Raw genomic sequence first — 23,931 nt, forward strand, 5'->3', positions numbered from 1 at the left:
GGCCACGCCCGGACGCCTTTGCCGGGGGCAACGGCCGCTTCCGGCGGCGGGCGGGCCTCGGGGCGCGCGTCGGAGGCTGTTTCCGCCCGGAGCGCTGAGAGCGCGGACCGCCTCCGTGGGCCGGCGATGGCGCGGAAGAAGGTGAGGCCGCGGCTGATCGCGGAGCTGGCCCGGCGCGTGCGGGCCGTGCGCGAGCGGCGGGAGCGGCCGCGGGACTCGCAGCGCTACGCCCTGGACTACGAGACGCTGACGCGGCCGCACACGGGCCGCCAACTGCCCCAGCGGGCCTGGACCGACGCGCGCCGCGAGAGCCGCCTCCTGCAGCTGCTCAGCCGCCTGCCGCTCTTCGGCCTGGGCCGCCTGGTCACGCGCAAGTCCTGGCTGTGGCAGCACGACGAGCCGTGCTACTGGCGCCTCACGCGGGTCCGGCCCGACTATACGGCGCAGGTGCGTGTGCGCCCACCCGGGAGCCTGCCCGGGGCGCCCGTGCGCGTCGGGCCTCCCCTCGCGACCACCAAGGCCGCGATTGCCTTCCAGGTCCAGGCCACTGTTGGGACAGGGTCTCTGGCTCCTAAGCCCAGCGGTGAGGAGTTTGCTGAACTGGCACCCTCTCCATTTACTTTGCAGAACTTGGACCACGGGAAGGCCTGGGGTATCCTGACTTTCAAAGGTATGGCTTCGGGGACTGGGCAGGGAGGTTGCGTAGTAAGAGTGTGATAAGGCCAGTCACTGTCTCCCCAGGCAAGACGGAGAGCGAGGCCCGAGAGATCGAACAGGTCATGTACCACGACTGGCGGCTGGTGCCCAAGCACGAGGAGGAGGCTTTTGTTGCTTTCTCACCTGCGCCGGAGGAACCCCTGCGTCCTGTGCCCTACCCCCCACTCCTCAGGGCCATGATCCTCGCTGAACGACAGAAGAGGGGAGACGCCAGCACTGAAGAGCCCATGCTGAGTCTGGAGAGGACACGCATCGCCCCCTGGGACTACCCTGCAAAGCTGGAGGCCGAGAAGAAGGCCAAGGGCACTCCAGTCTAAGGCGGTGGAACCGGGCAGGCTGCCCGAGGGCTGCAAGGGGATGCAGACCCTTTGGCGAAAGAAATGGTCTTTGGCAGAGCTGGGATCGTACTTTCCAGTCGTGCCCTGTCTTACCCGAGACTGTGCAATCTAGCTGAGAGTGTCGCCCAAATCCTGCCTCTGGGTTCTCCCCCGCTCAGTTTTTAGAGCCAGAAGTGTGAGAGCCGCAGGAAGAAGCAGTTGGGGGAAAGTTGGAAGTAAGGGAGGCTAGGAGGCATGGAGGCCATGGGTTCCCTTATCCCGGAATCTCCAGCTCTCATCACTTCTGTGCTGGGTTCAGGCCCTTATAACGTGTTCTCTGCTTGGTTTAAGGGTGAAGCCCTGAGAGAGAATAAAGGTAAATGAAGGAGTCTGGGAAGTGGTTTCTTTGGGTTTGGGTTGTGGTGAGCTATGGCTGGTGGTCAGGACTGAAGGAAGACAGAAAGTTCTCATGACAGCTGTGCAGCTGGCCTGGGTCGTGGAGGGCTCTGGCCCAGTGTCCAGCGGGCCGGCGGTTTGGCGGGCAGGAGAGTTCGGCTCGCAGCCTCGGAAGGAGCTGCGACGCAGGGCAGAGGGGTCGAGGGTGCAGCCTGGGGCTTCGGGGCCGCGGGGTCGCGGCCCCTTTAAGCGCAGGCCCCGCCCCGCGCCTCCCCGCCGCGCTCGGGCCGCCGCCGCCATCATGATCTGTCTGATGCTGACCCTGTTCGCCCACCTCTTTCCCGCGGGTGAGCGCCAGGGGCGCGGGCGGGGTGGGTCCCAGGCGGGAAAACGGGCCGCGCCTTACACCGCACCCCCGCAGCCTGCCCAGGCGCGCACGAGCGCACCTTCCTGGCCGTGAAGCCGGACGGCGTGCAGCGGCGGCTGGTGGGCGAGATCGTGCGGCGCTTCGAGAGGAAGGGCTTCAAGCTGGTGGCGCTGAAGCTGCTGCAGGTGGGCGCGGGGCGGGGGCGGCGCGGGGGCCGCGGGGTGGGGGCGCGGGGGGGCGCGAGACCTGCACCCTCTGCCCGCAGGCCTCCGAGGAGCTGCTGCGGGAGCACTACGCCGAGCTGCGCGAGCGACCCTTCTACGGCCGCCTGGTCCGCTACATGGGCTCCGGCCCCGTGGTGGCCATGGTGAGCGCGGGCGGGCCCCGGGTCGCCCCTCGTCCTCCATCTCCCCGGCCCTACCTCCTGTCTCCCCGCGCGGGTTGTCTCCGGCCCGCGCTGACCCTACACCCCCGGGACCCCCGCCTGCACAGGTGTGGCAGGGGCTGGACGTGGTGCGCGCCTCTCGGGCGCTCATCGGGGCCACTGACCCGGCCGCTGCCCTGCCCGGCACCATCCGCGGGGATTTCTGCATCGAGATCGGCAAGTAAGGCCTGCAGGGTGGGCCTCGGCCTCTTCACCACCCCTTTATAGCCCCAGGTGGCATCCCTGACTGATCCGCCTCAGACTGGGCTCACACCGGGCCTCTTCCCGGCAGGAATGTGATCCACGGCAGCGACTCTGTGGACAGCGCCCGCCGTGAGATCGCACTCTGGTTCCATGCAGATGAGCTCCTGTGCTGGGAGGACAGCACCGAGCACTGGCTGCACGAGTAGCCACCTCTGGCACAGATGGGCATGGCTGAGAAAGGCTGGGGATGTCTGGCATGCGAGTGGGGATGCCGGGTCACAGCTGTCCACCTGCAGCAGGCCACTCCCGCACAGAGATCCTGTAACCCCAGGGCCTCCTGGGGGTCTGTCTGGAAGATCCTGACCGAGGTGGGCTTTGGAGTCCCAGATGAGCTCTTAGGAGGAGGTGGAGGACCCCAGCAGGGGTTCACAGCACACTTGGAATGCATACAAGCCACAGCCAGCCCTCTGGGAATACCATTTCCTTTTCTATAATAAAATGAAAGCCCTTGTGTTTGCCATGTTGGTTTCGTCACATAGAAAGGCAGAGGTAGGGCGCTAGGACGTTTATTACATACAGAACGGGTACGTGGGTTCACTTACAGGGCCAAAGCCTGAGGGCAGTTGTAACGTGGCCACTGCTCCCAGAGGCACCCACCCGGCTAACCCCCGAGTCCCTTCACACACCATGGGGACAGACAAGGGACTGTACATACATCACAGTGGAGAGGTGGGGCAGAGGAGACAAGCCTGCAGCGTTTGGTGCTGCAGTGGCGCCAGGCCGAATGATGGCAGCCCGAGATCTGTGCTTCTCTGGTGGGCTTGGGTGGGCAGCGGGGCTGGGCTGCCCAGATTCAGGGCCTCATGGAGCAAAAACAAGGCAGGGGTAGGAACGGGAGGGGAAGCGGGCAAGGCCATTCCCTCAGTGAGGGCCGACCAGGGTGGTGAGACTGCAGGCAGGTGGCAGGAGCCCACCTGGGAGCTGAGCCCCCTCCCATGCACACGCGTGGAGTCCCTCAGGCCTGTGCGCAGCAGCCTCTTTCAGCTGCCCCCAGGAGAGCAGGCCGCCTCGGCCAACCCTAGGCACTTAGTCATGTGTCTGGAGCTAGGACTCCTCGGGGCGCTGGGCACGTGAAGACCCCCACCAGCCTGAGCCTGAGGAGAGGCCCCTTCTTCCTGAGCCTGGGCCTGCCCTGGCGGCCTGAGAAACCCCACCCTGGGGGCTGTGAGGAGGGGCAGGGCTCCAGAGCCAGCTCCCTCGAGGCCCTGCTCTGAGGACGGTGGGAGTAGGGGAATTGGGTTGGTGAGGGCAGAGTGGAGCCTACGTCTTGGAAGGGGACCTGGCCTGTCCTCTTGTGCACTGCCACAAGGAGCCCGGCCAGATGCTGTCATGCCAAATCCCCAGACACCAGGGCTGAGGGAACAGAAGTTTGGGGAGGGGGCCAACCCCAGGAGGACTAGCAGGGTCCAGGCACTGGGGTGCAGGCACCAGGGGCATCCACAACCCTAGCTCCCTGGGAAAAAGCCAGACCCTCAGCCCTGCCCTCTCAGGAAGAGGGAAAGCCTAGGAGACAGGCTTGGACCCCCTTTCCCCGAGGGGTGACAAGTGTCCAAAGACAAGTGGGCTCAGGGTGGGAAGACTCTCCAGTGCCCTGGGGAATTCCTGGGGCTGAAGGGAGTGGGAAGCCCTAGGAGTGCTGCCTGCTCTGGCCCTGAGATGCCCCTGGGACTTGGCTTGGGCTGGCTGTCGGCCAGGAATTGCTGGGGAAAGAGTGTCCCAAGAGGTTCCGGCGCCTGCAGGTGCAAGTGCCAGCCCTGCTCCCACTCCTCCTGGGCCCTTGGGGGGGAAGCTGCGAGTTGAGTTGAGAGGTTGGCGGGGGGTGGGCATGGTGCTGCCTGCAGGGAGGGCTGCCCAGGTGGACGGGTGAGCAGCTCACTCAGGGATGTAGGAGACCTGCCACACGATGACGTGACTGCGCTCTGCCTTGGAGAGCGCGGGCTTCACCTGGCTCACGTCTGCGGTGCCCTCCTCTGTCTCATCGTCTTCTCCGTCCCCTGGCAGGACAGCGCAGACGTGTGAGCCCAGCTCCTGTCTGCATCCCTGGGACCCCAGCTGCCCTGGGCCCCGCTCACCAATGCGGAAGTCGATGTAGCCCTCCCCGCCGCTCAGCACCAGCACGTTCTTCAGCTTCTGGCCCTCAGGGTCTGAGGCAGTGGCGGTGGGCCCCGGGCCCTCGGACGGGCTGTCCAGCACGCTGCCGTTGAGGGTAGCCAGCACATTCCCTGCGCGGGGGTAGAAAGGGCTTAGATCACCGCCAGAGCGTCCGATACAGCTGCCTGCGCCCCTGCACGGGCAGGGGCCACACCCCCACCTGGCACAGAGACGAAGAACTTGACGGCATCCCGGTGCCCGTGGAAGCAGAGCTGGGCCTGGGCCATGGAGCAGTAAGGGATGAAGCTGCTGGCTGACTTGTCGCTGTTGTCATCGCCGTACACGTGGATGACGCCCCCAGGGCGGGCCCCCTCCCCAGATGTTGGGGAAGTCTTGTTGGCTAGAAACAGACAGTGGCTGGAGGAAATGCCACCTGCGTGGAAGACCTTATCTCCAGGGGGCTGGGAGGGAAGGGAGGAGGGCTCCCCATGGCAGGGTAGGTAAGGCCAGCCCCGGCCAGCTTTCGTCGGACCTCCAGGGAGTGGGGGCCTTACCTCGGAGCCCCAGGAGCTGGCCTCGGTGTAGGACCACAGCTGGGGAGACAGAGGTGGGAATTCGCACAAGGGACGTTGGGCCGAGGCCTGGGGAGTGGGGCAGGGGCAGGTGGCACTCACTCTCAGTCAGCGGGATGGAGATGACGACACCATTGCCGGTGCCCACCCACAGGCGGCTGCCAGCGATGAGCAGGGCGGTGATGCGCACGAAGGAGAAGCCCAGCTTGCCCGTGCCTGAGGGCGGGGTGGGGTCAGTGGGGTGCAGGGGCTGGCAGGCACGCCCCGCCCTCAGGCACGGCCCTCCACCGGCCCTGCCCCATGGGCCTTACCCAGCATCTTGCTGACATAGGGCTCGATGTCCACGTCCTGCAGGTGCTGGTGGGTGTGGGCGTGGTAGAGCCGCAGGGTGGAGTCCAGGCGGATGGACACCCACACCCCATCGCCGACCCACGCCAGCTGCCGTACCTGGCTCTCCCTCCGTGGGTGGGCATCAAAGGACTTCTATGGGCCAGTCAGGGGCATGGACACAGTGGGAACCCCTGGCGCCAAGGGGATCCCCTGCTCACGCTCCACCTTCTGGGGCGCCGGCTCTGCTCCCGCGTGCCCCCCCACTGCCCCGCCCGCGGGCTTGCCTCGATCTGCATGGTCTTGGGCTGGATGACGTGCACCTTGTTCTTGCAGCCACACCACACGCGGTCGTGCACCACGACCATGCAGCGGATCGAGTGGTGCGGGTGGCCCAGGCCCATCAGGTGGTGGTTGCTCAGGTCCCACTGGCTGTCTGCGGGGAGCACACGCCCTGCTCGGCCTGGCCGGGGGCCGAGGGCAGCCCCCAGGGAGGCCGGAGGCAGCCGAGTCGCCACCTGCCACCCCCCACACCCCCACCGCTGCACTCACCTTCGCCACGGTGGAAGATGGCCAGAGTCCCGTCAGCCAGCGCCACCAGCACGCGGCCCTTCACGTGCCTGCAATGCGTGCCGTGCTTAGACGCCCAAGCGGAGGCCCTGCCCCAAGCCTGCCCTGCACCCCCCCGAGACCCAGGCCCAGGCGGCACCTACACCAGGCTCAGGACCGAGTCCTTCAGCTTGATGGAGTGCAGGCACTTCTTCCAGTTGGCCACGGCCGAGTGCACGTAGAGCCTGCGGAGGGGTGCTGAGTCAGGGGCTGGCCCTGCTGCCCCCCGTCCACCCAGATGTGACCCCCACACCCCTGCCTGCCTACCATCCGTTCTGGGCTCCCAGCCACATGGTGGGTGCGGCGCTGCTGCTAGTCCCTGCGGGATCCCCGCTGGCCTCCAGCTCGGGCTCTGCCCCACTGGCGTCCGCTTCCAGCCCCTTCTCGCTGCAGAAAGGTCTGTGGCTCCAGGGCGACCCATGGCCCCAGCTCCACACTGCCCCCCGCCCACTCTGGAACAGCCTGCCTCTGGGGGGCTGTCCCCTGGCTCACATCCCCTCCCTGCATCTCTCCCAGCCACAAGGGCACACCTGGCAGGCTGTGTGCTGGACGGCTGGCTGGGCGCAGTGTCCGTGAAGACATGCTCTGTGAGAGGCCCTGGCCGCACTGTGGCCACGTCAGGCTCACTGGGGCCTGGGTCCGGCACCTCTGTGGCCTCTGTGGCTTCCTCTGTGGACTGGGATGAGTTCACCTTCCCGTTGCTGACAGCAGCCACCTCCCCTGTGGAAGGGGAGTAGTGAGCTTGTGCTGAGCAGAGGGCCAGGAACAAGCAGCCCAACTGGGGCTCTGGAACTCACCCTGCCCCTTGTCCAGCACTGGGGTGTCCCCCCGGGATGAGCAGTTGCTGCGTGGCACATTGCAGCGAGTGGCACAGCCCACCAGCGTGATGCCTGCCAGGACGCCATCTGTGCCCGAGTCTTCGGGGTTCATGTCTCTGTCCAAGAAGATCTCGCCAGGGGGGTAATCACTGTCGCTGGCCGCTGGGAGTAGAGGTCAGCACCATCAGTTCCCATTGGGAGATGGCGTGGGGGTGGGGTAGGGCTGGGGCTTGCCTGCTGGCTCCTGGCTCTCCTTGCATAGACAGGCCAGCCTGGACACAGGGATACTCACCTGGGCTCCAGCGAGCATTCTTGAGGGGGTGGCCGAGTCTGAGTGGGACTGGGTACTGAGACCCCAGCCTCTGGGGAAGGACCCTAACCCTAACCCTGTGACAGAACCAGGAGCACCAAGGAACTCAGGGCTGTCCTAGTCAATGGTCCCTAATGGCCCTGCTGACCCCACCTGAGGCCAGGCTGGGGACCTCCTACCGTCCTCCACACAGTGCCAGGTGGTTGGCTGCCAGACCCGGGCAGGTCCACCCTCCTGTGCACCTGGCCACTGGGCGGTGGGTGGGGACCCACTGAAGGCTTGGCACTCAGCACAAAGCAGCATTTCCTTACTGAATCTGACTGGCATTCCAATCTGCTCAGGGTACTCAGTGCCCCAGTCTGTGGCTTCACCCGGCACCTGCATGCATGGCCCTGGGGCTTGCCTGGCTCAGGGCAGAGCCTGCCGCCATCCAGTCCTACCCTACGGCCTCGAGTGTCTCAGGCCATCACAAGATGGCCAGGCTGTAACTCAGACCCTGGGCCAAAGTCCGGGCCTCCCGCCTGCAGGCTGGCTCACCAGGGACGCTGGAGATGCACAGGATATGGGCATTGCAGACAGTAAACTGGTCCACGACTGTGCCCGGCTGGTTGGCATCGACAATCACCACTTTGCTGGTGGTCAGGGTGCTGGTGAGGACCCACACCCGGCTGGATGTGGCGTCCATCTCCTGGAGCTCTTTGGCCTATAAGCCAAGGAGACCAAAGCTGGTGCTTGAGCTTACAGCTGCCCCAGCAGCAACGTGGGGTCGCTGCAGCTCTCCTAGAATCTCTCAGACACTGACCTTGACAGTGTCCTGACAAGCATGGCTGTCCACCCCCTAAGCAGGGTGGCACCTGTACGTGGCTGACCCGCACACATGGCCTCTCTGGGCAGAGGCCGACTTGTCCTACACTGAGCTGGGAAGTAAGATGAAGTCATTGACCTGAGTTGCAGCCTTCCGGCTACGCTCCTGTACTCAGTTGCCCCACAGCGCCTGAAAGCTGCTGCGTGCACAGGGGAAGCTGCCCTCAGACCCGGCAGCAGCGGGGAGGGGGAGTCCTCCCAGCCATGGTTCTAAGCATCAGAGACCTCCAGAGGGCCTCCTGGTTCTAGGCTGCCGGGTCAGGACCCCAGGAAGGAGGATGCAGGGCTGGGGCCCCCCACCCTGCCTCACCCTGCATGACCTCGACCTCTGTTCCCCACAACCAGGCCCTGTGCAGGCTGCACGTGTGGACGACAGCAAAGACACTGGCATGAGCCCACTGGGCCTCTTGCCTACGCTCTGACCTTCTTCTCCGGAGACGTGTGGTTGCTCCTGGCTTCGCCTTCTACTTCCCGGTCGCAGGTGAGAGGGTCACGGCCAGGCGTGGGCTTGATTCCGTTTGAAGGCTCCTCCTCATTCGGTCTCCACCCACTCAGGTTGACCCCCGCGGCACACCACAGCTGCAAGGATGGGGTTTCAGTGCCCCAGCAGGTAAGTCAGGCAAGATACCCTGGGCCCCTCAAGAGGGCTCCCAGTTGGACTGGCTCTAGCTGCTGGGCTGCCCCTGTGTCTGGGGGAGGGGAGTTCCCCACCCCTCTTCCTTCTAGATGCCGGGGCCGTCCACCTGGCCTGCTGGGTTGTTTGGGAGACACTTGCAGTTTTGAGGGGCAGGAAGGTGTGGCGGCAGCTGGCTGTGCTGGGCACCCACTATTCTCTGCTGGTCGACGCTGGGGGGTACTGGGGCCAGCCTGGGGCTTCTCAAACTCCCAGGCCCCGAGTTCCAGCAGGGCCCTGTCTCTGCCCGGTGTGAGGCCCGAGGGAGCTGGGGACTCACCTTCATGGTCGGGTCCTTCTCCACGAGGGGGCGGCAGTACACAGGCACCGGCACGTTCTTCACACGTGTGTCCTCCTGGCCCCCGTTGGGGCTCAGCTGTAACAAGCAGGGAGGTGCTGGGGACGTGCCGGTAGGTGGGCAGGGGCACGGAGCGTCCTGCTCCCCATCCTCTGCGCAGGCCTGCCTGGAGGAGAGGCGATGGCCCCTTCCTGGCCCCTCTAGGTGGCCCCGTGGGGAGGCAGGGTCTGCTGCCCGCCCCTCACCTGCTTGTACTTGGCCGGCAGGCTCCAGCCGCACGCCTGCAGCCGCCCGTCGTCGTTGCGCACGTGCTCGCGGACCTGGCGGTACTGCTCGCGCTTCTGCTCGCGCCGCACGGAGGACGTGCAGTCACTGCGGGTGGGCAACGGGAGGGTGGGCTCAGTGCCCGGCAGTCGACGTGGTCTGGGCAGTGCAGAGCACCCAGCCCCACAGGCCTGCCCAGTGTAGGGCAGCTGGGGGGAGAGCCCTGGGGGGCTGCAGTAGGAAGCTTTCTCAGCCGTGGAGACCCCTCCTCCCTTGGCCAGGCACCCCTTGGATGGGAGCTGCCCCCTGGGGAGTGACTCCCCAGCACTGGGATGGGTTGGACTTAGGGGCCATGTCTCCTGTGTCCGGGAGCCCTGCGCTGTCACCGTCACCAAGGCTCAGCTGGCAGGGACCACCTACCCCAGGGGAAGTGTCTGAGTCCCCAACAGGGACTGAAGACCAAAATCAAGGAGCCTCCCGCCCTCTTCCGAGAAGTGACCCCAGGAGAGCCAGCCTGTGGGGCAGGAGCACAGCCGGCTCTGCGGGTCTAGCGTGGCCCCTCGCTGCAGGCAGGGCCTCCAGGGCGGTGGAGCCTGGGCGTGGGGGGCGGTCGTGGCCCCTGGTGCCTCAGCCATCCTCTCCAAGCTGGGTGCTGCCACTGAGAGTGTTGGGCCCCGGGGCCCTGGGAAGACGTGGCCCTGCTCCCACTCTGCACGGCGCGGAGGCGCAGGGAAGGGCCGCTCACTCGTCAGGGAAGAACTCGAGGGGGCGGCTGCCAGCTGCGATCGGGCACATGGTGTGGCTGCGCCGCTGGCTGAAGCCGGCCGTGGTGGGCGACTTGTAGTGGATGTTTACGGCTGGGTAGGCGCGCTTGGCGGGCGGAGGGCTGGAGGAGGAGCTGAACAGGCGGCTGAAGCTGCCAGGGAGGCACAGGGGAGGGGAAGCAAAGGGAGGGCAGGTGAGGCAGGTACAGCATGAGTGGGAGCCCACCCCTACCTCTGTCCAGCCATGCCCTCCCTGCCGCCCCCAGAACTCACAACTGCCAGATGGTCGACTTCTTCTTCTCCTGCACAGACGGGTGCTCTCGGGAGGCTCTGCAAGCGACACAGGGAGGGTGCTGTCTCAGCCCCTGCCCCACCCGACCACCTTCTCGTCCCCCCACCTGAGGCCTGTCCTGGGTGGAGGGGAAGCCCCTCTCAAAGGGGTCCCCTGAGCGGGGTCTCCTGGCTCTTTCCTAGAAGAGCCCCTGGTAGCTGCAGGCCCCAAAGCCTCCTTCTGAGGGATGCCCCTCTGCTACCCGAGCTGCATGCCCTGGCCCCTCCCCACCCTGTGGGCACCCCCCAGGGCTGTATGGAGGCTGCAGGGGAGGACCCTGTGCTAGCCCAGGTGCCCTTGGGTCCTAGGGCAGCGGGGGGGTGGACGGCCACCTGATCATCTCTGTCCACCGCACGGCCTCCTGCAGCTCCATCAGCCGCTCCTTGTACTGGTTGCGCTCCATAAGCACGCGGGCCATCTCCACCCGCGTGAAGCGCCGGCGCTGGGTCATGGGGACGCTGTCCTGAACAGGGAAGGAGGGGTGCCACTGCTCAGCCACAGGCGGGGGTGCCTGGACAGGCCTCAGGGCACAGAGAGCCAAGCACCACCTCCAATCCTCAGCAAAGCCAGCCAAGGGGACGTCTGGCTCTCCTGCTCGCCACCTGGGCTGCTCTTCTCCAGAGTGTCACATGAGACACTTGAGAGGCACACACAGGTGACAGTTCCTACAAGTCCCTGACCACCCCAGGCCAAAAGAAGGGCCAGCCAAGGCCTCAGGCAGGGGCTGGAAGGGGGCTGTCTGGGGAAGGGCATACAGTGGCCAGGGGAGCAGGCAGAGCGTGCTCCACACGGCACACGGCCTGCTCCACCAGGGCCCTCTGGGCACGGGACGTCCCAAGCCTCATGGGGGGGCCCACATGGGGCGCACACCCTAGTCCAGGCTATGCATGGTGAGTGCCCAAGTCACCTTCAGCTCAATGCCCTCCTGGAGTAACTGTGAGCAGGGTGGCAAAGACGGGCACCTCAGGAGCACCCTGAGCCCTGACCGCGGGGAGCCACGGCCCTTAACCTCACACCACCTAAGGAACAGGACTTGGGGGGCCCTTAGAGGCTCCACTGAGGGCCAGGGGATTCCAGAAGCTCAGCTCGGTCCTGTCTTCACCCTTAGGGCAGGCCAGTCCGGCCCACTGAGAGCGCCGGGAGGAGTGCATCAGCCAGCTCCATTCTGGGGTTTGGGTTAGGGGGAGTCCTGAGGTGGGAGTTACAGGACAAATGCCTCAGAGGCTCTTCACCCCCACGAACAGCCAGTCACGGGGACACTCTTGAACAGAATGTACCCTAAAGAGCAGAGGACATGATCCTGCTTCTGCTAGTGGCCTCAGGACGCCCCTCAGAACACCTCTGCATGCCACGCTGCATGTTAACAGGGAGGTGTGCATGCAGGGGCGTGTACAGGTGTGTGCGGATGTGTCAGGGTGTGATGGGATATGTGGGGGGTTGGGAAAAGGAGGATGTCAAAGCACGTGTGCACGTTATCTGTGGGGTGTGTGCAGATGTGCTGGGATGTGTGGGATACGTGTGCAGGGGGGCATCATGGTGTGTGTAGGGGGACCCCACAGCCATGCGGTCTGTGCTCTGACCCCACTGGGGGGCTGGGCCCATGGGAGCCATCATGTGTCATGGCTGGGCAAAAGGGCTGCACCAGGACACAGGCTAGGAGGTGCCCACCTCGCCACAGGGCCGGGGAGTTGTGTCTTACAAACTTTCCCCAAACTGTGACTCCTTGGGGGACAGAGGGCTGGGGTGTGGGTGGTACACCTGGAGAGGGTGGGTGTCCCATGGGAATGGTGGGGGGTCCCTGGTCCTAGATGAGCCAGCAGGTCTTGCAAATCCCACCCCCACACCCCACCCCCCAGCCCCAGGCATGTGAATAGTGAAATATACCAATTCTGTACAGAGATAGCTGCTTACATCCTCCACCTCTTCTTTGGGCTCACGCCGGGCAATGATGGCCTCGGACTTCACTCTGCAGCACGGGGAGGGGACAGTTAGGGCCCAGCCCAGCCTCTGCTGGCAGCTAAGTCCACATCCTCCACAGGGGCTGCGTGGCCGTCCTGCTGGTGCTGGGCCCTGAGCGCTCCCACCCCCCCACCCAGGGCTGGACTCCCCCACCACCTGCCTCACAGGTCCCCTGAACCCCAGGTGTCTGTCCTGGTGGGCTTAAGCCAAGGAAGAGGGCTCTGACCCAGGTGGCGGGTCATCTGCAGGGAGCAAAGCCAGTCCACCCCCAGCAGAGCTGCCCTCCACACCCACAGAGCCTGGGAACATTCTGACACTTCTGTCTCCTTGGCACCCAGTCCTGACTTCCAGGAGAGTCAAGAAGAGCAAGGCTGGCGGGAGTCTCCCTAGGGGAAAGTGCTGGGGGGCAGCACTGGGTGCGGTCAGAGCATGGGTAGCAGCGGTGGGTAGGGCACTGGGTACCCCAGGGGCCCTCACGCCCCCCTCCCCAAAAGGGACTCAACAGCAGCAGCCAATTCCTGCCCTGCACCCAGAGGGAGAATGCTCCGGCTGGACCCTCCCCTCCGTGGGGCCCCCGCAGAAGCAAGGAGCCCCTTGGCACCTGGCTGTTGTCCCTGTCGAGTCCTGGGAAGGGTCTCCCTGTTGGGCTGACCGCTCCTCCCAGGCTGCCCATGGCTGCTCTGGCCTCACCTTTTCAGCTCCTCCTCCAGCTCCTTGACCCGGTTTTCCAACTTGACTTTGGCCTGTTTGGCAGCTTCCAACTCCCCCTTCAGCACCTCCTGCTCCCCTGACAGCTGGTCGACCTTGGCGATCAGGTCGTTCTTTACTACGTTCAAAGCATTTCTTCGGAAGACAGGAAGACCAGAGTGTCATTTGGCGTGAGTATACAGGTGTGAGGGTGGCCTTCAAAGGGGCCACCTCCACTTCTTGTCCAGCTAAGGGGGCAGGGGGAGCACACGTCCTGGTTATGGGGGAGCAGGTTCGTGGTCTCCCGCTTGTCTTCCCAGTCGTCCTGGTCACACCTGTGCCCAGTGTGATGGTGACAAGTGCTCCCCACACAAAGGGCCCCCCGGAGATGCTCAACTGTACGGCTACCCTAGGTAACGGGTCCTCGGAGAAGCTTTCTAAAGGCACTTCTCAGGAAGCCCGCCCACGAGTTTCTTCCCCTAAAGGGACGACAGCCTCAAGCAGCTCAGGGGCCCCACAGGCCAGGCCTCCCCAGTGCTGGTGCAAGGAGGGGCCACCTCAGCACAGGGGGCATGCTCTTACTTGGTTTCTAGGAGCTGTGAGTTCTCCAGCAGCAGATTCCCCACCTCCTTGCCCATTCCTGAAACAAAAGGTGAGGAGGTTTCACCTGCACCTAAGATGGACCCAGTGCTACCTCAGGGATGAGGCTGCGGTGGGAAGCGAGATGGGGCTGCAAGGAAAGTGGGGATGTGGGGGAGCCTCTCCCTGCCTGTGGGCATGCCCCCAACTGCCGCACCTGTGTGGCATGAAGACCTCAGGGGGTCCCCGACTGGCCTCACAGAGCCTGAGCAGGGTGCCTGAAGACTCTGGAGGGTGCAGCAGCTCTGCTGGGTGGGCAGGCTGCTTCCTGGGGTGGGGCACTGAAGCAATGGGGGGCGCTTGCAATGGATCTCTGTTGACATGGAATTGGATATAACTGCACCTCCTGGCCACACCCCACTTCCCCTGACCCTGACCGCCCCAGTGCTGGGCCTCTAAGTTCATCACGCAGTGGAGATCTCTCAGAGTCCCCTGCAGGGAGTGGAGGTGGGAGCCGAGTGACAGGAGACAGACAGCAAGGACCGCAGAGGAGATAGGATGGCCCCAATGGCAGGCGCGCCTCTCCACCTGGGGAAGCAGCCCTGGCCGAGGCCACATTTCACACTCCTGCAGCAGGCGGGTAGGGAAGGGAAGGGATGTGCAGACAGTGTCCCTGGCACTGGGCCCCAGAGGAGCTGACACATATCCTCTGCTGACCAGACCCCAAAGCAGGCCCTGCAGACCAAATTCTCTCCGGCATGTCACAAAGCCCAAAGGTACCCACTCTGGAAGGGAAGGAAAACCTGCCTGTCTCTCCTACCCACCCTGCTTTTCAAGGCAGTCATAAACCAAAAGGACACCCACGCACACGCTCAAATGCACAAACGTACTCACGCGTACACATTCTCACATGCATACGTGCACACCCACATGTGAACACACATGCACAGTTCATGAATATGCATGCTCATGTGCACGCATGTAGCAGTACCCACACACACACGTGCAGACACCTGCTTGTGTGCACACACGTCCACGTGTACATGCCCACTAGCACACACGCACACATGCATACTCCACATTTGGTCTGAAGGGCCCCTGTCTGCTAGCCCTGCTGTGACCTCCCTGGCCTCAGTCTCCCCTCTGGGTGGGACTTGGCAGGCAGCAGACCCACCCTAAACAGACTTCAGGGAGCGCCTGGGGCAGGTGTGCCCGAACTCATGGGGGTTCTGAGAGTCTGGAGCTGACCCCTCAGCCCATCCACGGTCAGCCCACCGGCCCACCCAGTTCTGAGGGCGGCCCTGGAGGCCAAGGATCAGGCGTGGCTGCCTGGCAGATGGGCTCACCGGGCCAAGCCAACGCCCAGCGTGGAGAGGTCGCCTTGGCTCAGCCTGCCCCCCAGGAGCCTGCAGCCCTCACTGGCCCCCGCCACCATGCAGGACAAAGCAACAGCTCATGAAGCATGACAAGATGTCGGGTAGAGAGGAAGCCAGAAACAGGGCAAGCACAGACTAAAGGCGGCCTTTGCCTTACCAAAAAAGTCACCGCGCACTATGGGAGCCGTCCCGTCCCACAGGAGGTGGGCAGGCCAGGGGGGAGGGAGGAGAGAAAGGGAGGGAGAGAAAACAAGCGTGTTAAGCCCGTCGAAAATAGCAAGGTGGGGGTGGGGGTCCTAGGGCTACCTCTCATGGGGCTAGGGAGTGGCACAGGTAGGGGGCAGGAGGGCAGGAGCAGCAAGCTACGTCTTCTGGCAATGTCCAGGACTTTATCCTTGGGGATGCCTCGAGACTACAAAGCCGAAAGGACATGCGCAGGAGTAAAAATCCAGGGGTCTGCTAGAAATGCAACTACAGTCTCATAATAAAATCCTGGGAGCAGGGGTAAGGGGAGCCATCGCTACGTTGAGGGAGGGGCCGACACAGTGGAGGCTGGGTGGAGGGAGCTGGCCCTGGAACCTCCGGCTGCCTGGAGCTGGCTGCCGAGCTGCGCCGGGTGGGAACCGAAGGGCATCCTTGACTGCTGGGGTGCCTCTGGCAGGGCAGGGAGGCAGGCGGCAGGCCTGGCCCCTGAGTCAGTAACTGCCAACTGGCAGGCATTTTTAATGGCCCTAAGGACCTTAGGAAATGCCCTGGGGGCATTGTCAGGCTCGGGAAAGAGGTCTGGGAGGCCCCGGTGCCCCTAGATTCAAGGCCATTCTCCATGGGCGGATGGGCAGACTGGAATGAGCTCTCAAGCAGTGGGAGGCTGGCGAGCAGAAGCAGGCCTGTTTCAGTGGCTGAGGCCGGCCAGGGCAGCCAGGCAGAAGCCAGGAGAGAGGTGGTGGCAGGGGTCCAAGTGCAGGCCCCTCTACCTGGGCTCCACGAGGGTAAGAGGTGACCCAAAACCAAGACAAACAGGGAGAGATACACACCTGAGAACTCCCCTGGGGCCATGTCCAGCGAAGCACAGAGAGACGGGGGAAAGGAAGTGGACAAAGGTCAGTTGGTGACTGGAACCAACAAAATAAAGAAGTTCTCATTAAAGAAAAAGTAACAGTGACTCGACCACTTGGACACTGAAGGCCGTCTAAGACAAGAGCAGACGCCATCAGGTCCCTGGGCAAATCCTGGCAAGACGAAGGGGCCAGAGGGCAGTGCCTGCCAGTCCCCGAGATGCCTAGAAGGTCATGCTTCATGCCGAGGCCGCACCCTCATTCTAAAACCCGCTCACCCCTCCTCTCTACTCCGCTATCTGCCCATCACGAGGACTGGCCGCTGCAGACCTGACGATTCAAGCTTGTAAAAGAAGTGTGTGTGCACACGTGTGCAGGTGGTGTCACATAGTGTGACAGTGTACAAAGTGTGTGCATGTGGGTGTGGGGTGCATGCATGCACATGGTATATGTGGTATATGTGGCATGTGCATGGATGTGTGTACGATGTACATTTACGTGTATGCTATGCCAAGTGTGTGCGGGTGCATGCACGTGGTATGCGTGTTAGGCATGTGTATGTAGGATGGACGTGTGCACGGTGCATATGTGTACATGTGGCATGTGTGTGCACGTGCGTGCAGTGTGTGGCATGTGCACACGCATGTAAGCCAAGCTCTGCCGAGGGATTCCAGACCCACAGGAAGCCTGAGTGAAGGAGCTGCGTCCTCACTGGCTTGCTCTGACCGCAGGACAGTATTCCCAGTGGGGTGTGGTCTGGGCAGCGCAGACAGAGACCTGGACTCCTGGTCCTCTGGTCAGGGCGGTTTAAAGGGAAGGACACAGCCTCAGGAAAAGGATAACTAGAAGTTAAAAATGAGCATGGAATGCAAAAACCAGCAAAAAGGCAGAGGGCCGGGGGAGGAGGCTGGGGTCCAAGCCTCGCTCCTCTGCTTTGCAGAGACCCCTGAGGAAATGGATGAGAAAGGCTTCTTTTCCCGACAGAGATCTGATGAAACGCTTTTGGTGTTACCCGATTCATTTCACATAGAAAGGAAAGTGGTGTCAGGAAGTCCTTTGACTGGAATCACAAAATGCATCATTTGTTATAACAATTCAAATAACAGAAGTGTGCACATTAGGAGGTGGAGATCCCTTCTCTCAGCCCCGGCTCCCAGAGCAACCACGGTGGGCATTTTCTCTCTCTTTCTCAGCCTATTTCTAGATGGACATCAACTTCTAAAACACAACAGTGGGACCGTCCTGTCTGTCCAGGTGGCCCTGTGGGCAGACCCCCGACTGGCGAGGTCGTTTGTCCACAGGAAAATGCACATGCCTCACGCACGGCCTCCTGGGCAGCACCTGGGCACTGGGGAGCACGTGCCATCCATGGAAAGCCAGGCCCTCCCCAGCCCACTCGCCCCCAGGTGCTCTGAGTGCTGGGCTGTCCTCACACTCTGGATGAACTTCAGGACCCAGCCAATGAATTTACCTGAATGTCATACATGTGGGCCAAGGTGGCACCTGGGTGTCGTTATGTCTTCACAGCGACCATACACAGCTGCTTAACTACAGTCCAAACAAGCTACTTTGTACTCAGGTAGAGCCCTCCTGCTTTGCCTGCCTCGTGAAACTGGCCCTGATTGCCCGCCTGGATGACCCAGGGCCCTCGGCAGGCCTTCTCTGCCCAGTCGGTGCCCCCACCCCCTCCTGCAACTCTTCAGTGCTGTCCCCAAAGCCCGGTGTCGCTGCCCACACCTGGCCAATCCTCCGGGATGGACCCCCAGTGCTTGAACTCACGACAGTCAGGATGGGGTCTGTGGTGTCCTGCAGCGTCACACTGCTCCACCTTTACACCAGAGGCATGCGACACTTCTATTTACTTAGGCTCCTTTCATGTCCTTTGACTAGGTTTTCTGATTCCCTCTGCATAGCCATGCCTGTTTCTCAAGGCTCTTTCTAGATGTGGTAGTTTGGGTTACTGCTGGGGTGGGATCTGTCACTGCTACTGTCACACTACTCATGTGGAGCAGAGGACAGACTTTGACATGAGAAAGGTTCTAACTGAATAACCCAGGCCGGGTGCTTAACTTCTCTGAGTTTGGTCCTTTGTAAAGCGGGAAGACAATTCTCAATGCAGGGTGGCTGCGGAACTCAGATGAGGTGGGGTGAGTCCCAGGTGTGGCCTCTGTGGCTGACTTGAGATTCCTAAAATATTGGTTCATCTTGCAACAGGCGTGGCTTATGACATATGCCTAGCCAGGGTCATTTCCCTCCTCCCTTCACTGCCAAAGGAATTCAGTCAAAATGCTAGCAGGTGCCTGCAGCCGTAAGCCAAGCACTGGGAGCTCTGGAGGATGTCACCAGTCAGCCATGACTGCATGGAACAGCAGCCTGCAGCTCAGACAGAATGTGACGCGCTCCTAAAATGACAGCATCTTTCCTCTGTGGAGAAGTATCACAAAACTGAGACTGCAGAACAGCCACCGTCCCATTCTCCTTCCTGTCCCACAGCTATGTGGTGGGACTCGGGGCACACTGCTCCCTCTTCAGGGATGTATCTCAGAGATGACCTTATTCTACCCGAGCCAGACTCTGCGAATAGGGGCAGCCCTGAGAAGAGGTGATTAAAGTAGAGAGGATGCAGACACACAGCTCATTTCTCCACTCTGTGAGACGCAGATCTGTTGAATGTTCCATCAAAGCGTGCATTCTTAGCTGATAGACTGTCGTCGAAGTGGAGCCCTGGCCTAAGCCGCTGTGAAGGCTCCAGCAAGGCCCACCGCCACCCAAAGGAGGTCCTCACTCCATCCCGAGCCGCACGGTGCCCAGGCTGGCTGCCGCCCTGCTCAGCGTCCCTGCAGTCCACTACTGCCTGAAGCTTCCGACTCTCGTCGCTGCGTAACAGCTGCCCAGGGCCCCGGGCTTCTTCCGAGGGAGGCACTGCCACTCCTCTTCGGAGGTCAGGGCGAGCCCTCTTTATTCTGGGAACCCCCCCGTCAGGAGCCCCGCAAGATCCATAAGACGTCATTCCCCTCCCCATAACTTCTGACCGCGAGTTTCGCAAACCTATCTCCAGTTGTAGGTTCTGTTAACGGGGTCTGTGAGGTAAGCTCACCCATGTACCAGTCTAGTTCTCTACTTTTTCTTCCCACTGCCGTTTGTGGAGATACTGTACGAAAGAGACACTTGGGGCAACGCTGCCTGAACAGGGGCCCCACCAGTAGGGGTACTGACGCGTGAGAAGTGGGCCACCAACAACGCTGCACGGGGCAGACTCTGCAGTGAGATGGCTCTTCGGCCTGGATCAGACAGCAAACTCGAGGTCACCAGCAGGTGACCAGAGCAACACCCGAGGACCTGTCTACACCAAAGCCAATGTGACGACTGACCAGCAGGCCAGACATCCAGCCACTCGCTGGAGAGGAAGCTCTTCCGCCCTGCAGCCCGCGCGACCATGAGCAGGAGCCCGTGAGTGGGGGCAGCTTTCTTCACAACAGCCAGAAAGTGGAGACCACCCCACTGGCTGTCAACGGATGACCAAGTGCAGCGCGTGGTACATCGACACGGAATGTCAACCAGCCCTCAAGAACGACATGCTGGCTGCGCTGCAGCAAGGGTGGGCCCTGAAGGCATCGCACCGACTGTCAGAAGCCAGACACAAAAGGCCAGATGCTGTAGGATCCCACTCACATAAAAGGTCCAGAACGGGCAAATCCATAGAGACAGTGGCTCGTGGTGGTCAGGGAAATGGGGGGTGACTACTAATGGGCACAGGGCTTCTTTTCAGGGCAATTAAATGTTTTAAAATTAACTGTGGTACTGTTTATACAACCTGATGACTACCCTGAAGGCCAGTGAGCTGCATATTTAAAATGAGTGAATCGTGTGGGACACATACTCTGTCTTGAAGAAGGTGTTTACAAAAAAGTGAGCTGGTGGCCAGAGTCGGGGCTGCCGCCTGGGGTCAGGCCTGGCCTGGGTCCCGGCCAAGGCTCTCACATGCTGCCATGGGGCGTCCTCTGTGAAATGGGCCTGCTCATAGCGCTGACAGCCACATGCATGTCAAATGGAGGTGCCAACTTATCACTGCTGCTGCTGCTGCTGAGGGGACTGCCCCTGAATGCACCCAGATCATGCCTGTGGCCATTAGAGGGCTCCTGCAGCCAAGAGAAGTGGGGAGAGGCTGGCGGAATTCCCCACGCACCTGCACTTTTCTAAAGGCTTTTAATACACATCTCAAAACTCAAGAACTACCTGCCTGCCCCGTGAGTCCACCTCGCCTCCATGTGGCCTCCAGGTGGCTGGTTCTCTGTGCAGTGTCAGGTGTCCTCGCAGGACGTGTTCTTGTGCCTGGGTCTACATGGGCGCCACTGCCTGCCTGGCACGCTCTCCTCCCTGCCCCACTGTGGGCTAGATCCTGTGTGCCCTGCCGATCCGGGCACAGGTGCCACAGCCCGTCAGCTTGGCTTGTGACGGTTCATCACGCTGGTCCTTGCTGCACGTTGCAGCTCCTTAAGGAAATGGCATGACCTGGTACGAGGGGCCCCCCCCAACCCTCAGGGAGCACGACTGAAGTGAGAGCCTCCCAGACGCCTGCCCCCTTCCCACAGAGGTGGCACTTCCAAAAGTCTATCCTAAAGAAATTGCCAGATATGGCAAATGCTTACGCCCAAAGATATCTATTTAGGCAGGGGTCATAAGAGCAAAACTTGGAAACAAGAGGAATCTTATTCAGTAATTTACAGTACACAGACACCGGCAATCCTGTAAAAGACAGTGAAGATATCAAGACACAGTTTTCTTGGTTCAGGAAGCTGTTTCTGTCACCAACAATCAAAGGACAGATGAGCCATCCTAGCCCCCCCACCCCGCCCTGCTGGCCCCGACCGCTCGCCTGGGGGGCTGTGCCCACGGCACTGGAAAGATCACAGTAGCCTTTCTTTGGCTTTTATTCTCTTTCTGGCACTTTCCAGTATTATTTGAATGTTATTATAAGCACATGACATTTTTCAAAAAAATAAAAAGATGCTGAGAAATTGAATATACAGAGTATAATCTGGACTATGTATGGGAAAGTGGAAGGAACCATGTCAATACTAAAGGGGATCACACCTAATTAGAATTTTTCTGAATGTTAATGGTTTTGGAGTATTTCTATGTATGGTTTTTAATAATATGCATCAGAAAATGTTCCATTAAACATACCCACCTTTACTCGGGGAGCAGGGGTGGGGAAGGGGGGGGCTGTTATCTAGTCCCTGAAGCCTGGCTGAGAAGCATTTGGTTTCAGGCAAGAGGAAGGGCTAGCACTGCAGCCATGGTTGGGGCTGACTGTCAGCAGGCTAAGGAAAAGCCGGAAGGCGCAGGTTGAAAGACCTGCCCTGTCCTTTGCCAGGCTCAGGCATGGCACATTGGCAACTGGAAGGCTGAGCACACACGTCTAAGGGCGGAGTGCGAAGCCTAGGCATGCAGGGACACACTGTCAAGCCCCACAGGGCAACAGGCCATCCGTGCAAATCGCTGGGAAGTGACACCAACGGGAAGTCTGGCAATTAACACCCTGAGATGTCAGACCACAAAAAATACATAAAAAGTACTGATCGTGAGGTCAAAGGCACCCTTTGAAGATTCTGGAAGCAGAACTACCATTACCAAAAGACCCCACATGGACAGCTGAGGTGGGTGGCCTGGCCACAGCCTGTTTGCTGGCACGCCTCCTGAGCCTTGGCAGCGAAAAGCAAGCCCACTGAAACGGGAGGTGAGGGAAACATGGGGAAAAAAAGAAGGCATAATGGTACCCGGCTGCCCTGTGACACAGACACGTTCTCCCTAGCAAGCTGCCAGGAGGGGCCTGTGGGAAGAAGGGCTTCTCCTCAGTACTGGCTCAGAACACGGGGCCGAGGGCGGAGCTCCTGCCCCCCTGAAGGGTGGCTGTCCCTAGCAGCGGTGCACCAAAGCCCGCACACCAATCCCATCCATGCGGCCACACTCGGCCCCGGGAGAGCCAGGGGGCAGGAGGCTACGCCCTGCTCATCACCGGACCCTGGCTTGAGTCAAGCTGTCTCCTGCAGCCACTCAGACCCACCCAAGGCTTCCCCCCACCACAGGTGGGCTGGCTTGTAGTGCCAAAGGCTTGGAAAGGGCCCCTGAGCCTGCCACACATTCCCCATCCCCCCGACTTGAGAGAGCCAAAAAGTAGCCAGTGGGGAAGTAGCTCCTAGAAGCAGACGGTCTGGGGGCATGGGTGGGAGATGGAATGGGGTGGGGGCAGCAGCTAAAGGGCATGGGGCTTCTTTTAGAGGTGTTGAAAGTGGTGACAAAAGTGTGATAGTTGCACAGCTCTGCAAACACGCTGAAACCACTGAAGTGTACACTATAAACAGTGGCCTCTGTGGCACGCAAAATACATCTGCATAAAGCTGTAAGATACACCCCTAGCTATGGCTGGTATAAAATTTTCCTTTCTTTACAACAAAAACAACACCACAGTCCCGTCCCTGGGCACCAGTGGTACAGTCTGCCTATTTTTACCTAGCAGGTCGGCCCCTTCGTCCACGTCCCCGATGGCCTCGGACCCTGCAGTGGACAGCTCATGGAACAGGGAGTCAGTGTTGATGCCGAAAGCCTTGTTCACGATCCCTTGGGTAGGGCTGTTGGGACACATGCCCAGAGGGTTCAGTGTCTGGGCGCCAGTGACCTGCCCCCACCCAGACCCTCCCCACCCCTCTCCCTGGACTGCGCAGCACAGCAGTGAGGTGACAAATGAGGACAGCGGGGTCTGAGTCCTTGGACTCTCCCTCTGGGCAATGAGAGAGGCTGCCCTGGGCCGGGTAGGGAGGAAGGAGGGGTGCACAGCTGGAGCCTGGCCCTGGGCCGAGCCGGTACCTGTTGCCACTGCGGTCCAGGCGGGGCTCCTGGCACATGTCCAGCTCGGGGGTAGAGTCTATGATGTCCTGAACATCAGACCACTCGTCGCTGCTGCCCATCCCTGAGGGCACATGGGAGAACCTGGCATCAGAGGGCCCAGCGACTCCCCTCCACTACCCACAGCCACCCTTCAGAGCTGAGCCTGGAGGCTGTGCTAGATGACCTGTGGGCAGGGGAGTCGGGAAGGGCTCCACCGTGCTGGCTAGGGTGGCTGAGGGGCTCGGGGGTGAAGGAGATGGGGCCCAGTGACCTGTCCACCCCAGAAGACCCTGGGCTGTTAAAACAGCTGCCTCAGCCAGTGCCCTGGCCGCCATGCCCACGAGTGCATGTCTCTTTTCCCTCACGAGGCTGTGCTCTTGGACGCTGCTGGCCTCGACCTCCCCGACAGCGCGCGGCCCGGCCAGGTGAGCCGGGGCTGCGTACCGATGCTGACGTTGCGCATCTCCTGGGTGACCTGGACTTCCATGTTGCGGCTGTGGCGCTTGCTATTCCTCGGGCCCGTGCCATCCCCCAGGGGCTGCAGGCTCTCATGCAGCGGCGTGACTGCTGCCGAGGGCACGGAGGACGTGGGCGTGTTAGACTTGGTGCCGGCGGTGCTGGGCGTGGCAGCTGCCGAGGACTGGCCCGACTCGGACATCTCGTCTTGTGGGCACTAGGTGCAAACACAGGGAAGAGGAGAGCACGTCGCTGCGGCCTCCTTTGCCCCTGAGCTCCAGGTTTGGCGACAGAGAGACCGCACAGAGCCTGGGAGGCACTAGAAAGGCCGGCAGAGGGGCCTGTTGCCTCCATCCGAGACCCTGCTGCTCAGCCCCTTGCTGCTCGTGAAGGAGCCAGAGTGAAGCTCACCCTCCTCCGCCTCCGACCCGTCAGCCAGCTCTTCTGGGCCCAGGCACTCCCAGGCACACGTGAGAAGGTTTTGCTTATTCAGCCACTATCTGGGCCTTTCCGGAAGTAGCTGCT

The 23,931-nt window shown here is 61.6% G+C and overlaps 3 protein-coding genes across 13 annotated transcripts in view; 2 read left to right on the plus strand and 1 right to left on the minus strand.

Moving 5' to 3' along the window:
- Nucleotides 1-117: 117 nt before the first annotated feature.
- Nucleotides 118-1,425, plus strand: MRPS34 (mitochondrial ribosomal protein S34). Its single transcript, XM_077140347.1, has 3 exons — nt 118-447; nt 628-670; nt 742-1,425. The coding sequence occupies exons 1-3, from the start codon at nt 127-129 to the stop codon at nt 1,032-1,034; spliced, it is 657 nt and encodes a 218-aa protein (XP_076996462.1). The 5' UTR covers nt 118-126; the 3' UTR covers nt 1,035-1,425.
- Nucleotides 1,426-1,712: 287 nt separating this feature from the next.
- On the plus strand, nt 1,713-2,941 carry NME3 (NME/NM23 nucleoside diphosphate kinase 3). The gene is made up of 5 exons (XM_077142249.1): nt 1,713-1,777; nt 1,852-1,982; nt 2,063-2,164; nt 2,290-2,402; nt 2,514-2,941. Exons 1-5 carry the CDS (start codon nt 1,732-1,734, stop codon nt 2,629-2,631), a joined length of 510 nt encoding a protein of 169 aa, XP_076998364.1. The 5' UTR covers nt 1,713-1,731; the 3' UTR covers nt 2,632-2,941.
- Nucleotides 2,348-23,931, minus strand: part of MAPK8IP3 (mitogen-activated protein kinase 8 interacting protein 3) — a 50,583-nt gene continuing 28,999 nt past the window's right edge. For 6 of the 11 annotated variants that reach the window (XM_077142247.1, XM_077142248.1, XM_077142245.1 and 3 more), the window contains 25 exons: nt 23,395-23,623; nt 22,930-23,032; nt 22,576-22,694; nt 13,635-13,692; nt 13,056-13,208; nt 12,291-12,372; nt 10,739-10,869; nt 10,349-10,405; nt 10,057-10,227; nt 9,293-9,419; nt 9,030-9,125; nt 8,500-8,655; nt 7,750-7,915; nt 6,882-7,064; nt 6,615-6,804; nt 6,352-6,471; nt 6,189-6,269; nt 6,028-6,095; nt 5,763-5,911; nt 5,460-5,631; nt 5,251-5,364; nt 5,131-5,169; nt 4,797-4,976; nt 4,558-4,707; nt 2,350-4,479 (listed from right to left, as the gene is read on the minus strand). In XM_077142247.1, coding sequence (XP_076998362.1) covers nt 4,358-4,479; nt 4,558-4,707; nt 4,797-4,976; nt 5,131-5,169; nt 5,251-5,364; nt 5,460-5,631; nt 5,763-5,911; nt 6,028-6,095; nt 6,189-6,269; nt 6,352-6,471; nt 6,615-6,804; nt 6,882-7,064; nt 7,750-7,915; nt 8,500-8,655; nt 9,030-9,125; nt 9,293-9,419; nt 10,057-10,227; nt 10,349-10,405; nt 10,739-10,869; nt 12,291-12,372; nt 13,056-13,208; nt 13,635-13,692; nt 22,576-22,694; nt 22,930-23,032; nt 23,395-23,608 — 3,201 coding nt within the window. In that variant the 5' untranslated portion in view covers nt 23,609-23,623 and the 3' untranslated portion in view covers nt 2,350-4,357. Of the gene's footprint in view, nt 4,480-4,557; nt 4,708-4,796; nt 4,977-5,130; nt 5,170-5,250; nt 5,365-5,459; nt 5,632-5,762; nt 5,912-6,027; nt 6,096-6,188; nt 6,270-6,351; nt 6,472-6,614; nt 6,805-6,881; nt 7,065-7,749; nt 7,916-8,499; nt 8,656-9,029; nt 9,126-9,292; nt 9,420-10,056; nt 10,228-10,348; nt 10,406-10,738; nt 10,870-12,290; nt 12,373-13,055; nt 13,209-13,634; nt 13,693-22,575; nt 22,695-22,929; nt 23,033-23,394; nt 23,624-23,931 lie in introns of all 11 variants that reach the window. The other 5 variants (XM_077142241.1, XM_077142240.1, XM_077142238.1 and 2 more) reach the window with 2 other exon arrangements.

This window comes from Tamandua tetradactyla, chromosome 23 (assembly GCF_023851605.1).
Source record: "Tamandua tetradactyla isolate mTamTet1 chromosome 23, mTamTet1.pri, whole genome shotgun sequence".
Classification (NCBI taxonomy): Eukaryota; Metazoa; Chordata; class Mammalia; order Pilosa; family Myrmecophagidae; genus Tamandua; species Tamandua tetradactyla.

Excerpts from the sequence above, each read along its gene's own strand:
- MRPS34 (XM_077140347.1), top strand. The coding sequence starts at position 127 with ATGGCGCGGAAGAAGGTGAGGCCGCGGCTGATCGCGGAGCTGGCCCGG. Across the intron at positions 448-627 it reads GGCCCGACTATACGGCGCAG|AACTTGGACCACGGGAAGGC; the intron begins GTGCGTGTGCGC and ends TTTACTTTGCAG. Across the intron at positions 671-741 it reads GGGTATCCTGACTTTCAAAG|GCAAGACGGAGAGCGAGGCC; the intron begins GTATGGCTTCGG and ends CTGTCTCCCCAG.
- NME3 (XM_077142249.1), top strand. The coding sequence starts at position 1,732 with ATGATCTGTCTGATGCTGACCCTGTTCGCCCACCTCTTTCCCGCGG. Across the intron at positions 2,165-2,289 it reads CCGGCCCCGTGGTGGCCATG|GTGTGGCAGGGGCTGGACGT; the intron begins GTGAGCGCGGGC and ends CCGCCTGCACAG. Across the intron at positions 2,403-2,513 it reads TTCTGCATCGAGATCGGCAA|GAATGTGATCCACGGCAGCG; the intron begins GTAAGGCCTGCA and ends TCTTCCCGGCAG.